The 12,356-nt window shown below is 34.6% G+C and overlaps 1 protein-coding gene across 1 annotated transcript in view; it reads right to left on the reverse strand.

Moving 5' to 3' along the window:
* Positions 1-1,944: 1,944 nt before the first annotated feature.
* RAP1B (RAP1B, member of RAS oncogene family) overlaps positions 1,945-12,356 on the reverse strand; it is a 49,125-nt gene continuing 38,713 nt past the window's right edge. Inside the window, exons 3-8 of the mRNA XM_041755519.1 lie at positions 11,603-11,671; positions 10,278-10,334; positions 9,220-9,360; positions 6,461-6,604; positions 5,622-5,738; positions 1,945-3,177 (exon numbers count right to left, since the gene is read on the reverse strand). Coding sequence (XP_041611453.1) covers positions 5,652-5,738; positions 6,461-6,604; positions 9,220-9,360; positions 10,278-10,334; positions 11,603-11,671 — 498 coding nt within the window. The 3' untranslated portion in view covers positions 1,945-3,177; positions 5,622-5,651. The remainder of the gene's footprint in view (positions 3,178-5,621; positions 5,739-6,460; positions 6,605-9,219; positions 9,361-10,277; positions 10,335-11,602; positions 11,672-12,356) is intronic.

Below are 12,356 nucleotides of genomic sequence, written 5' to 3' on the forward strand. Positions count from 1 at the left end.
TAACTCTATATGAAGTAGGTGCATTATCATTCCCATTTTACAGATACAGGAACAGAGGCACCTAACTACTGTCACACACAAGTAGTGGAACTGGGATTTGAAACCCAGGCAATCTGGTTCCAGGGGAGCCCATAGTCTTATTCACTAAACTGTCCATTTTGTTCCCCTAACACTCATCTGTAATTAATGTGTTGCTTCCCACCAGACTGGTGGTGCTCAGTCAGGTGATTTTGACAGTCAACATTAGCCCCCCCTCCCCCAAATCTAACTAGAAAACACTTGGCAATGTTTGAAGACTATTTTGGTTGTCACAACTTGGGGATGGGGGTGGTATTACTGGCATCTAGAGGGTAGATACCAGATACACTGCTAAAAATCCTAAAATGCACAGGGCAGCTCCCCAACAAGTCATTATCCAGCACAAAACATCCATAGTACTGAGGCTGAGAAGCCCTATAACAGAGTATAAATTCTAGAAGGCAAGGTCCTAAGTTGATCTCAATTGTTGCTTCATAGTCAGACCTAGAACATTTAAACTTATCTGAATATTTGTTTTTAAGAGCCTAGAACTCAGAAGGCACCTGGGTGGCTCAGTTGGTTAAATGTCTGACTCTTGATTTCGGGTCTCAGGGTTGTGGGATCTAGCCTGTGTCAGGCTCCCTGCTCCATGCAGGGTCTGCTTGAGGACTCTCTCTCTCTCTCTCCCCAGCCTTAAAAAAACCCAAATCTTAAAAAAAGAAAAGAGCCTAGAACTCAGCCTGGACCACAGCTGGCAGGCAACAAGCATTTACTAAAGGTAACTAAATTGGGAAGCCTAGGTAGCTTAGCAGTTAAGCGCCAGCCTTCGGTCCCGGGCGTGATCCTGGAATCCTAGGATCGAGTCCCCCATCAGGCTCCCTGCATGGAGTCTGCTTCTCTCTCTGCCTATGTCTCTGCCTCTCTCTGTGTGTCTCTCTCATGAATAAATAAATAAAATCTAAAACAAAAAAACAAAAAACTTAAAAAAAAAAAAGTAACTAAATTAATGGTGGTGCCTACAAAGGTCAAGTGGGTGTAACCGGGTATAGTAAATTGAAGTGATTTCAGTGCTCTATAATTCCACTTTTTTGGGGTTTAATTTTCTTCCAATGACTATAAATAAGATCAGTTCTGCTAAGACATGTCTCTTAACTGAGTGGGCCTTCTGAGAGAATATTTTTTTCTTTAGATACACAAAATCTTTAAATACATGGAACTGAGTTAAGTTTGTAAGGAATAATACTTTTTTCTTCTTAAAATGAAAGTCTTAAAAATATTACATCCAAATAGCTTGTATACTTAAGAGATTAGCAGAAAGCCCTACATTATAGGATATCACTGATTGATTGCAGATATGCTCCAGTGACTGGCAAATATTTTGAGTTAAGATATGTTTAAAAATTCCAAAAAAGAATTGAATTATAGCACATCTAAGAAAAAGACAAATTATCTAAAAAGAAAGTAGTTCTTGAGTCCACTTCATTCAAAGATCTTTATAACCATAATGTTCTAAGTATAACTTCATCCTAAATTTTTTTAAAAAATCATGAAGTAGAACATCTGTCAAAGTATAACATCTGTCATTTTCAATTCTTTCTCCTACACCTCAAAGAGCTAACATTACCCAGAAAGCATATATTCATAAACAATATTGCTTGATTTATAAAATTCCTTCCCAAGAAAAAATTCAAAAGTTGGTTATGTGGATATTCAAACAATACTAGGGGAAAAAAATCTGACGTCTTTCCCTCATCATTTCTGTAATCAATGAATCAATCTGGCTTGCCCAAATGTTAAATTATGAAACCACACTAGGTAAAATGCACCTATTACATTTAAAAAGAAGTTAAACCCATATTTATTTGCTAGCACTGTTAAATGTTACACAAAACACATTCAAGTGGCAAGTAATTATAATGCAAGCCCTTGCATGGCAATCCAAATTTATTGAACTACTGATGCTAAGTTATACAAAATTGCACCACTTTAATTAAGGCTTTTAGTTTACATTTGGCCACCTCAAAGTAGTTGTAACATTAGGTTGGTCAATTTAAATACTGTGGCTCCCTGTTGGATAGACACACAATCTTTACACCCAAACGGTTAATGCATACAAAGCAACAAGGCATTGTTAAATAAAACAGCAATAGTTACTGCAACTTAGGCCTTGTGACCAATTACACATGATTAAAATTACTTCCCACATTCACATCCACAGTACTCGTCCACCATTTAACATCTCAACCAAAACGTTACACATGTGAAACAATCACTAACAGGCAAAAATACTAAACCTGTATATTTGGTATTGCAAATACACTTATGCATGAGCAAGCAAGGGATTCACAGTGAGAATCTACAGCTGCAGAAGCCTGAAAATGATTTACAAAAATTGTTAAATCATTAAAAAATTGTTTGAAAATATACACTTCTTGTTGTAGACCCCCACTGTACACACAACTATAAACATTGTTCCCTATGTAAACAAAAAAGGAAACATATAATAAAAGATTTGAAAAGTCTGGACATTTCCTTCCCAACAGATATTAAAGGCAATGTCTTTAATCTAAGACATTATACTGAAAGGACTATCATATTTTAAAGACAAGATCACTGTCTCCACAGGTTTTTTTAAAAATTAAAAAAACTATATAGCTGTGTTAATCAAAGCGCTTATTTGTACAATACAATGATAATGACCTTGAATTTCTTAAAAAAAATTACAATAAGCTACAAGTATCAAAGAAGCGAAGTTATCTGGAGTAGTCTATATAGGAGCTCTTTGGACTTTCTTTTATTATGCTAAAATAGTGGTGCTTTTAGGATTTACATTATTGTACTCTCCAATACAAAGTATGGGGCATGTTAAAGTATACAGTACACCATTTTCATACATGTACAACATTGGTGGATGAAAAATGTCTCTTAGCAGTAATACTGGATTGTAGCCTCTGGTTTTACCAGCTGCATACTCTAGGACTATTATATAAGTAAAAATCTCTCTTGTGATACTGGAAAGTGATTAGAATGTGCAAACTGATGTAGTAGCTTTCATCCGCCTCTTAAAGGGTACCACCACAGAAAGTCCATTTAAGATGTTGGTAGGTTTAACAAAGTTGGAATGCTGGCACTGTTGAATTGGGCAACAGTTCTTCAGACCTGTCGAAAGGAAAAAATTAAGTTGAAAACATGGGTTGAAAATAGCACACTAAAGATCCACAGGAACACATTAAAGCAACAGCGTTAAAGTGTTAGAAATGAATATAATACAGGCTCTTGTCATTACATTCATGACAGTGTAGGACTATGTACCACACGACTCATAGCAAAGTATAGCACGGGTAGACATTTTCATCTTTTTTGGAATGACTTCATCTGTTCTGCTGCCCTCTCGCAAGCCAGTCAAATGAAGTTTGGAGACAAAAAGGGAATGTACCTTAGTGCAAATTTCTGTGTTACCTTCCGAAGATTAAAAGCAGAAAAACAAAAACACCACATTAAAATTTTAGGTCAGGTCAACTTTATTAGAATTAGGATTAAAAAACAGATAGCAATATTAACAAAATGAGTGTTTCCAATCCTAGAATTACATCATAAATATAGAACGCACATCTCATTAGGGTTTCTAGTATCAGAAAATCAAGACCTTTCTTCCTTACTCTTCCAGGAAGAGTGGCTACACAAAGCTGGTTCAGAGAAGTAGACAAAAGAGAATTTATTTCATGATGGTTCTTTACAGGTGACAGTTATAAACGTTCTAATTCCATATTTAAACAAATTCTATCAACTTTAAGATGGATGTCAGAAAAAGCTGTCATTACACTAAAATCACGTAATTAAACTCAAAAAAATTTGTGAGTGATGTTTTAAAAAAGGTAAAATCGGAACTCACTGTCTGCCAAGTATTTATTTACTTTGCATGATTTTCTGCATACATTCCTGGGGTAAAAAAAAAGATTTCTTTTTACTGTTCTTCTGGAGCTCAGACTTATTGCAAATTCCAAAAATGCTGTTAATATAGATGTGGCTGCTGAAACAATTTTCATAAATGCCTTGAACTTTAAGCCCTCAGTAAAGATTCTGAATGAGTTTGGTAAACTTTCTAAATCCCAGCAAACTGAATATAGCAAATTGGATAGGACAGATGGGAGAGTATGAGCTCACACACGTGTGCTGCTAGGAATGGGCATGTGGTGAGGAATGAGAGCTTGTATCTCTAAACAGAAAGCCTTAATTGGAGAGTAGGGACAAAAACCCTAAGATACAGAACCAGAGTGCTACAGTAGAGAGCCATTTAACAGAAGAAGTGGCAGAGCCACAAACACTAAAAAGTTCCCAAGGCTAAAGGCACAGAATACAGTTTTGATGATAAAGGAGCAAGAAACCATTCTCGGTGGTAAAGAGCAGTAGCTAAGAGTTGAAGGTTTACGGAGTACCAGGCACTGATCTAATTGATTTACAAGCATTAACTCATTTAATATGACTGTTTTCAGAAACTATATAGAAATATTATATGTTCAGTTCCTTTGCTGTCTCATCTCTGAGTTCTGTGTTTTTTTTTAAATTTTTATTTATTTATTTACGATAGTCACACAGAGAGAGAGAGAGAGAGAAAGAGAGAGAGAGAGAGGCAGAGACATAGGCAGAGGGAGAAGCAGGCTCCATGCACCGGGAGCCCGATGTGGGACTTGATCCCGGGTCTCCAGGATTGTGCCCTGGGCCAAAGGCAGGTGCCAAACCGCTGCGCCACCCAGGGATCCCTCTGTTTTTTTTTTTTTTTTTCTCTGCCTGGGAACTCTTGGGATATGAGCTTAGATGTCTCTTACTCTGAAAGATTTTTCCTTGAATCCACAGTTCATATCTGACAAATTTGGTGCCCCAATTATATATGCTCCTGTAATACCCATAATAGCATAGTGACTAAGCATTGGCTTGGGAGCCAGTTCATCACTAAAATGTAGACCATGCACTCTGATCACAGGATTCAAATTTTGGCTACGCTATTTACTAACTGCAAGACTTGAATAAGGAATCATCCTCTCGTGCTTTAGTTCTCTCATCTGTTATATGGGAATAATAATAGCTCCTGCCTCATAGGATTGTTGGGAGAACTCAATGAATATGTGGACAATACTAAGAGGGTTAGGCATATGATAAATGTGTCAGGGGTTCTTATTATCAGTATTGTGCTGGACTTACTCTATCCTGTATTGATCACATTTTGCAATTGTTTGTCTAACTCTTCCACTAGACTGGAATTAGCTTAAGGCAAGGAAAGAAGGTTGGTTTTGTTCACCACTATACTGTCAGCACAAATGAGGGTCCCAATTGGGCTTAAGTATATACTGAATGAACTTCTCTAGAATAGTCACTTATGTGGAAGACCCTACTTTTGATGATGATACGTGAAGGAAATAATTATTTTCATTATTAGGATATCATACTAATCCATGGATATCTTAAAAATAATCTTTTTTTTTTAAATAACCTTAAAAAATTTTTTCTAGAACAACAAAATATTCTACACATATTTTCTTGATAGTGTCCTTAATGAAATTAGAGGAGAAGAATATAAAAATAGAGAAAAAGATAAATTAACATACCTGGCTCAGAGCTACAATGCATTTAATATATTAAAGCAGCTGACATGTTGACTTTTTGCGGGCCTTCCCAGGCACTGGAGTTTTTCTGTTAATTTGCCGCACTAGGTCATAAAAGATCTGCAAACACAGTAATTTTTTTTATTTACAGAAGAAAAAAACCCCAAAAAACAAAACAAAACAAACAAAAAAAAAAAAAAAAAGAAAAAGAAAGAAAAAAGAAAATGAACACCTGAACCTTCCATGGAGATATATATATATATATATATATGAACTCCAACAAATATTGTTAGTTTAAGGAATAAGTAAAACCAGATATTCTTATAACTGCCATATTGTTTTATTTTTTGGGAGGGCTAAAACTGTTCTCCTTAAAATAAATACTGAGTTAAGGAGCAGCAAAGTTCTTATTGTAGGTCATTACAATATTTAACATGATTCAAAGAAAACAATCTTTTACTCCTCAAGCCTATGTTATCTTTACCCTAGATGACATAAGCCCCTTCAAGGCAGAACCGTGCATGCCTTCTTGTATGTGTCTCCATCTTACACAAAACATCCTTTATACACACACAAACACACCTGAATACTTAATCCTGTCTTTCCCACCCCTATCCTTTTCTGTCCAGTCTTCCTTTTTCTCATAGTAAATTTAGAGGCTAAGTAAGCAATGTTGCTTATGAACATGCATATGTTTAACATAAGATTTTTGCCTGTAAGATCAAAAAAGCACCTGAAGTAAGCATTAACCTAAGGTTGTGTTAATACACAAGCATTATTTTTCATTAGTTTTAAATGCTGAATTCCAAGTAAAGAGTTTTTTAAAGTATATTTCACTATACCTCATTAACATTTATTTTTGATTTTGCAGAAGATTCTAAGAATGCACAGTTGTTCCATTGTCTTGCTAGATTTTGACCTTGTTCCTTTCCTACAACTCTTTCATCTTCCAAGTCACACTTATTACCAACCAGAATCATTGGAACCTAGAAATACAAAAAAAGTTGTGAGGGGGAAAAAAAAAAAAAGTAAATAAATTACTATATAAATTCAACTCCAAAGAATTTAAAAGTCAACTCTTACGGATTACTTTTTATGTCACAGAAAAATACTAAATTAAAAAGATTTATATGAAAGCATTAACCCTGTTAAGAATCTTCCATGTGAAATTTTTAGAAAACAAGCTATGATCTACCTATAAAAGGGAGGGGGGAACCCTTAAAATTCTGTTTCAATGGACTTGTAACTAAAAATAGTAAGCAAAACACAAAATCTTTAAAAAAAAAGTACAAAAGGATATTACTATGAAAACCCAATATATTTCAAAAATTTAAAATATTTTCTAGGGATCCCTGGGTGGCGCAGCGGTTTGGCGCCTGCCTTTGGCCCAGGGTGCGATCCTGGAGACCCGGGATCAAATCCCACGTCGGGCTCCCGGTGCATGGAGCCTGCTTCTTCCTCTGCCTGTGTCTCTGCCTCTCTCTCTCTCTCTCTGTGTGACTATCATAAATAAATAAAACATTAAAAAAAATAAATAAATAAAATATTTTCTAAAGAATGTGAATCAACTTTAAGCTTTCTGGTTTGGAAAAAAAAAAGTTTTCTGGTTTGTTGACATGCATTTATCAAATAATCATTCTCAATTTCGTAACACAAAAAGGAGAAATTTGGAAAGCCCCTAAAGTATAAATTATAGTTTCTCATGTAGTCTATATTAAAAAGCTAGAAAATAAAATCATCTTAATTTACTAAAAATTTAGACCACCTTAATCATTACGTCTATTTTAAAAGGACATTACAGAGAAGTGATGATCACTAGGTGTTATACTATATGTTGGCAGACTGAATTTAAATAAAATATTATTTTTTTAAAAAAGATTTTATTTATTTATTCATGAGAATACACAGAGAGGAGAGAGAGGCAGAGACACAGGCAGAGGGAGAAGCAGGCTTCATGCAGGGAGCCTGACGTGGGATTTGATCCAGGGTCTCCAGGATCACACCTTGGGCTGCAGGTGGCACTAAACCGCTGAGCCACCGGGGCTGCCCTAAATAAAATATTTTTAAAAATACAGGACATTATAGAGATAAATAATATTCACTCTGTAAAATTCCTATTAATTATTTAGAAGCTGGCTTTCTAGAGAATTTTTGGAAAAAGATTCGAATTAAGAATACCAACAATTTTGGCTTTAATGAACAGATACAAAATTTTATATTCATACTTATTTAATGTAATTGATAAAAGAAAACTAATTATCAGAAATAGAAAACAGACTTACTAATTAAGAAATATTCACTGAGATGTAAATATGTAAGAATCCCCCAAAGTTCTCCTGTTTCATGAACAAGGGAGTAGTGGAAGGGGAGGTGCAAGGGGGGACGGGGTGACTGGGTGATGGGCACTGAAGGGGGCACTTGACCAGATGAGCACCGGGTGTTACACTACATGTTGGCAAATCGAACTCCAATAAAAAAATATACAAAAAAATAAATAAATAAAAATAAAAATAAAAATATAAATAAATAAATAAATAAATAAAATTAAAACAAGCAAAGTTTTTCTATTTTAGAAGTCTAGGAAAAGGCAACATTTCACAAAGATGTTTCTGATCTCTCATAATATTTGCTTATATAATTATATATATATATGTAAAGTTTTAATAATTTACATATATTAAAAAGTGGTGCCCAGGGGCACCTGGGTTGCTCAGTGGTCGAGCTTCTGCCTTTGGCTCAGGTCATGATCCCACTGAGTCCTGCATTAGGCTTCCTGCAGGGAGCCTGCTTCTCCCGCTGCTTATCTGTGTCTCCCATGAATATATAAAATCTTAAAAAAATGAAAAAACAAAACAAAACAAAACAAAAACAAAACCAAAAGTGTGATGCCCAGACCCCAGCAGCATCAACACCATCTAGAAACCTTTGAGAAATGTAAATTCTTGAGCCCTATTATAGACCTACTGAATCAGAAACTTGGCGTGAAGCCTAGCTATCCGTTTAAACCAGATTTATAGGTGATTCTGATGCAAGATGAATTTTGAGAACCACTGCTATCTATAATATGATGAGGAATTGAAGTAATCCTTTTGAAGTTTCCTAGGGATTAAACTCTATTATGGTACACTGTGAAGGGGCATGCAAATTAATGTTAGAATTTAATGTATTTGTTGGCTTCCTTTAAAAAGTATCTTTATGTTCTTTTTCTGTCAGTTGTTTGAGATGTGTTCATATGTAGCTCTGATTGTTAGAAGGCTCTTGAGTCTATGAGAAATATGGCCAGAACATCTATAAGCAACATTTGCCACCCACATCTTTTCTTCCTCCCCACCAAACATATTGTTTAAAAATAGGAAGGGCACAGAATTTATTTCACACGGATTAAGGGGAGAGGAAGGTTATTTCTCACTTTCCACATTATATATTTGAAAATATGTGTAAGTTTTAAAGACGTATTTTTGCCTTTCCGGAAAAAGGCTTTTGAAAAACAATGCCCATCCCAAACACATGAACTTTAAATTAGATTTAAACTCAGTCTTAAATTGGATATCACTACAATAAGGGTTTCAAGTAAAATATATTTATTAGGAAGTCAGCTTACATCATCAGTGTCTTTAACTCGAAGAATCTGCTCTCTCAGATCTTGTAAATCATTAAATGTAGACTGTGCTGTGATGGAGTAAACTAATGCAAAGCCTTGTCCATTTTTCATGTATAAATCCCTCATTGCGGTAAATTGTTCCTATAGTAGAAAGAAAGGATCATTAAAAAACAATAAAGTTCTGACAGTCAATTTGATAATTTTTAAAGTCTATAATCAGAGCTCAATGAAGAATACAATAGTGTTATGTAACATTTCTTAAAATTATAGTCTGTAGCAAAATGCTATTTGAAAAACTGGTATTTCATGAAATAAGTTTTTATTTAATAATAATACAATCAAAGCAAATTTATTTGCAATAAGTTTACTTGAGTAGGAAAGAAATATCCTTTCTCCAAAAGCTATTTAAAAGGCAGTTTTTAAATATATAATATATAGGGTACTGAAACTGAATCCCCAAATTACTTGCAGCTATTTCACAATACTCTAGCTCTAAGGAACCCACTGGCATGCTTATATCTGTATCTTGCCATTTTCCCCATACTTTTTCTCCTTCACTAGACTGTGAGCCTTTATAGGTAAGAACACAGCCCATGGCACGTATCAGGTATTCAAACATTAGATGAATGAATACCATATATCTAGAATAAATCCTCCTTTCACCCTCAGATACCAACAAATCTAGTTGGTCTATAAATATTTTGAAGAAAAGATACTGCTCAAGTTACTACTCCATGCAGCCACCACTGAGGAATAAACATTTATCCAAATATTTTCCACATTAATTAAAATATGATAATATATTTTAACTTGTTTTTAAAGTACTACTGAGATGGTAAATTTTCATTCTAATTTCTATTTATTTCTTTAATAAACGACCCACTGCAATTACAAAGCACACATACACAAAACAGAACTCAAGAGAAAAACAACTTTAAGACTGAATCCAAATAGTAAGCTTTAAATAAGCGTAACTAGTATTTGTCTATAGAGTACTAGGATTTATAAGGTCAATATTGCACATGCTGTGCATATACTTTGGTACTTGTTTTACGTACCGTTCCTGCAGTATCCAAGATTTCAAGCATACACTGTTGTGCATCTACTTCAACTTGCTGGGGGCGGAGGGGGAGGGCAGGGGGGATAAAAAAAACACCTTTATTTTTTAATGTATAAAAGAATACCTAACTTTATACAAAAACTAATATGATATTTAAATAGAGATTATTGTAACTTTACAATTAATTTCAAGCAATATCTGAATAAAACAGGAGAAAAAACAGCTATATAATCAAGGTCTACTGACCCCTAAATTGTATTAGGTGCAAAAACCATGCGTTCTTAACACAAGGATACCTACAAGATCTAAGCTCAATGTGAATCATTCAGAATTTAATTCTGGGGAGTAAGTGATTTCAAAATAGTTCAAAAAATTTTAAAAGCTCAGTAATAGTTCCAATAAGATCATAAGTCATTTTGTCTATCTCAACACTGCCATACTTTATTTAGATACACCTTCATTTCTCTAGATAACTACATCCCTTTCACCATATTGTAACAACAACATTGGAACAACAGCAAAGAAGCAGAAGACAGGTATCAAATAAGTTATATACACCTGTGACCCCTTTCTACCTAACATTTCCCAGGAAAGAAGTTACTTAGATGTAGAAAGAAAACAGTAATATTGCCTCACAACTGAGGTGCAGGAAGGGAGTTCCAGTTTCTTTGGTAAACTGTGGACACAAAGGGAAGAATAGAAATAGTATCTACATAGCACCAGGGGTCAAGCTGACTGTTACATAAAGGTGGGGAGATAACTCTCTCCCTACAAATAAAAAATGTCTGTATAGTAAGATTTACTGTCACATGTTGTGTTAGAGGACATAGAAATAAATCTTTCTATTATGAGCAGTAGCACTTTCTCAAACAATTATTAAGTAGAAAGGTTTGGGAGACTTCTGTATTTCTATCTCTAAAAAGAAGGGAGCCTCAGAGTATTCAGTTTGGTGGTGTTGGGGGTTGGTGGATAGAAGTATCACTTGAAATGGATGGCCTAGTTCTGAAGTTTGTGTGTCAAATTACAATTTTAGGGTCAGAATAAACTTTAAAATTCTCTGAAAGGAAGAGAAAATGTGGGCGCAGAGAGAGAGAGAGAGAGAGAGAGAGAGAGAACACACGAGCAAGTGTTTTATAATTCTCATTAACTGGTAAGGACACAAAGCCAGGAAATAATCAAGTGTGAACTTTTCCTACTAATTTTATAAATAAACTCTGCTTCTTCATCCAAATTTGTCAACATTCAGCAATTACAAAGCTAAAAACAAGAACTTATATTTATGGTAAAGTAAAAAGCCAAAAAGCCTTCTTGAGTAACATATACCTTTCTATAAGAATCTTCTATCGTAGGATCATATTTTTCAACAAAAATTCCTTGAACAAACTGTACAGTCTGGAAAACAAACAAAGCACAATTTATACTCCTTAAAGCAACAAATGCAAATCTGTTTCTTTTAAAAAAAGATTTTATTTATTTATTCATGAGAGAGACACAGAGAGAGGCAGAGACACACACAGGCAGAGGGAAAAGCAGGCTCCTCAAAGGGAGCCTGATATGGGTATTATCCTGGGACTCCGGGACCACGCCCTGGGCTGAAGGGAGACACTCAACCGCTGAGCCACCCAGGCATCTCCAAATCTGTATGCTTTATTTTTTTATATTTTATTTATTTTATTTTATTTATTTTATTTTATTTTATTTTATTTTATTTTATATTTTTTATTTTATTTTACTTATTTTATTTTAGTATGCTTTAAACTACTGATTTCACATAGGTAATTACACCCCTGATGAAAATATAACCACTACTACATTTAATGTATGCATTTGTTGAGAAAATTACCTGATAAAGCTTCTTAAAAACATCAATAATCACTATGCGCCTTATTAGGTAATTTTACTGTTAGAGCTCATATTTAACAATTTTATTATCTTATTTTTAAAGGGAGAGAGAGCAGGGGGAGAAGGTGAAGGGGAGAGAGAATCTAAAGTAGGCTTCACTCCCAGTAGAGAGTGATCTTATCCTGAGCAGAAGTCAACAATCTAGGCTTAACTGAGACACCCAGGGACCTTGTAT

The sequence above is a fragment of the Vulpes lagopus genome, chromosome 5 (genome assembly GCF_018345385.1).
Source record: "Vulpes lagopus strain Blue_001 chromosome 5, ASM1834538v1, whole genome shotgun sequence".
In the NCBI taxonomy this organism is placed as follows: Eukaryota; Metazoa; Chordata; class Mammalia; order Carnivora; family Canidae; genus Vulpes; species Vulpes lagopus.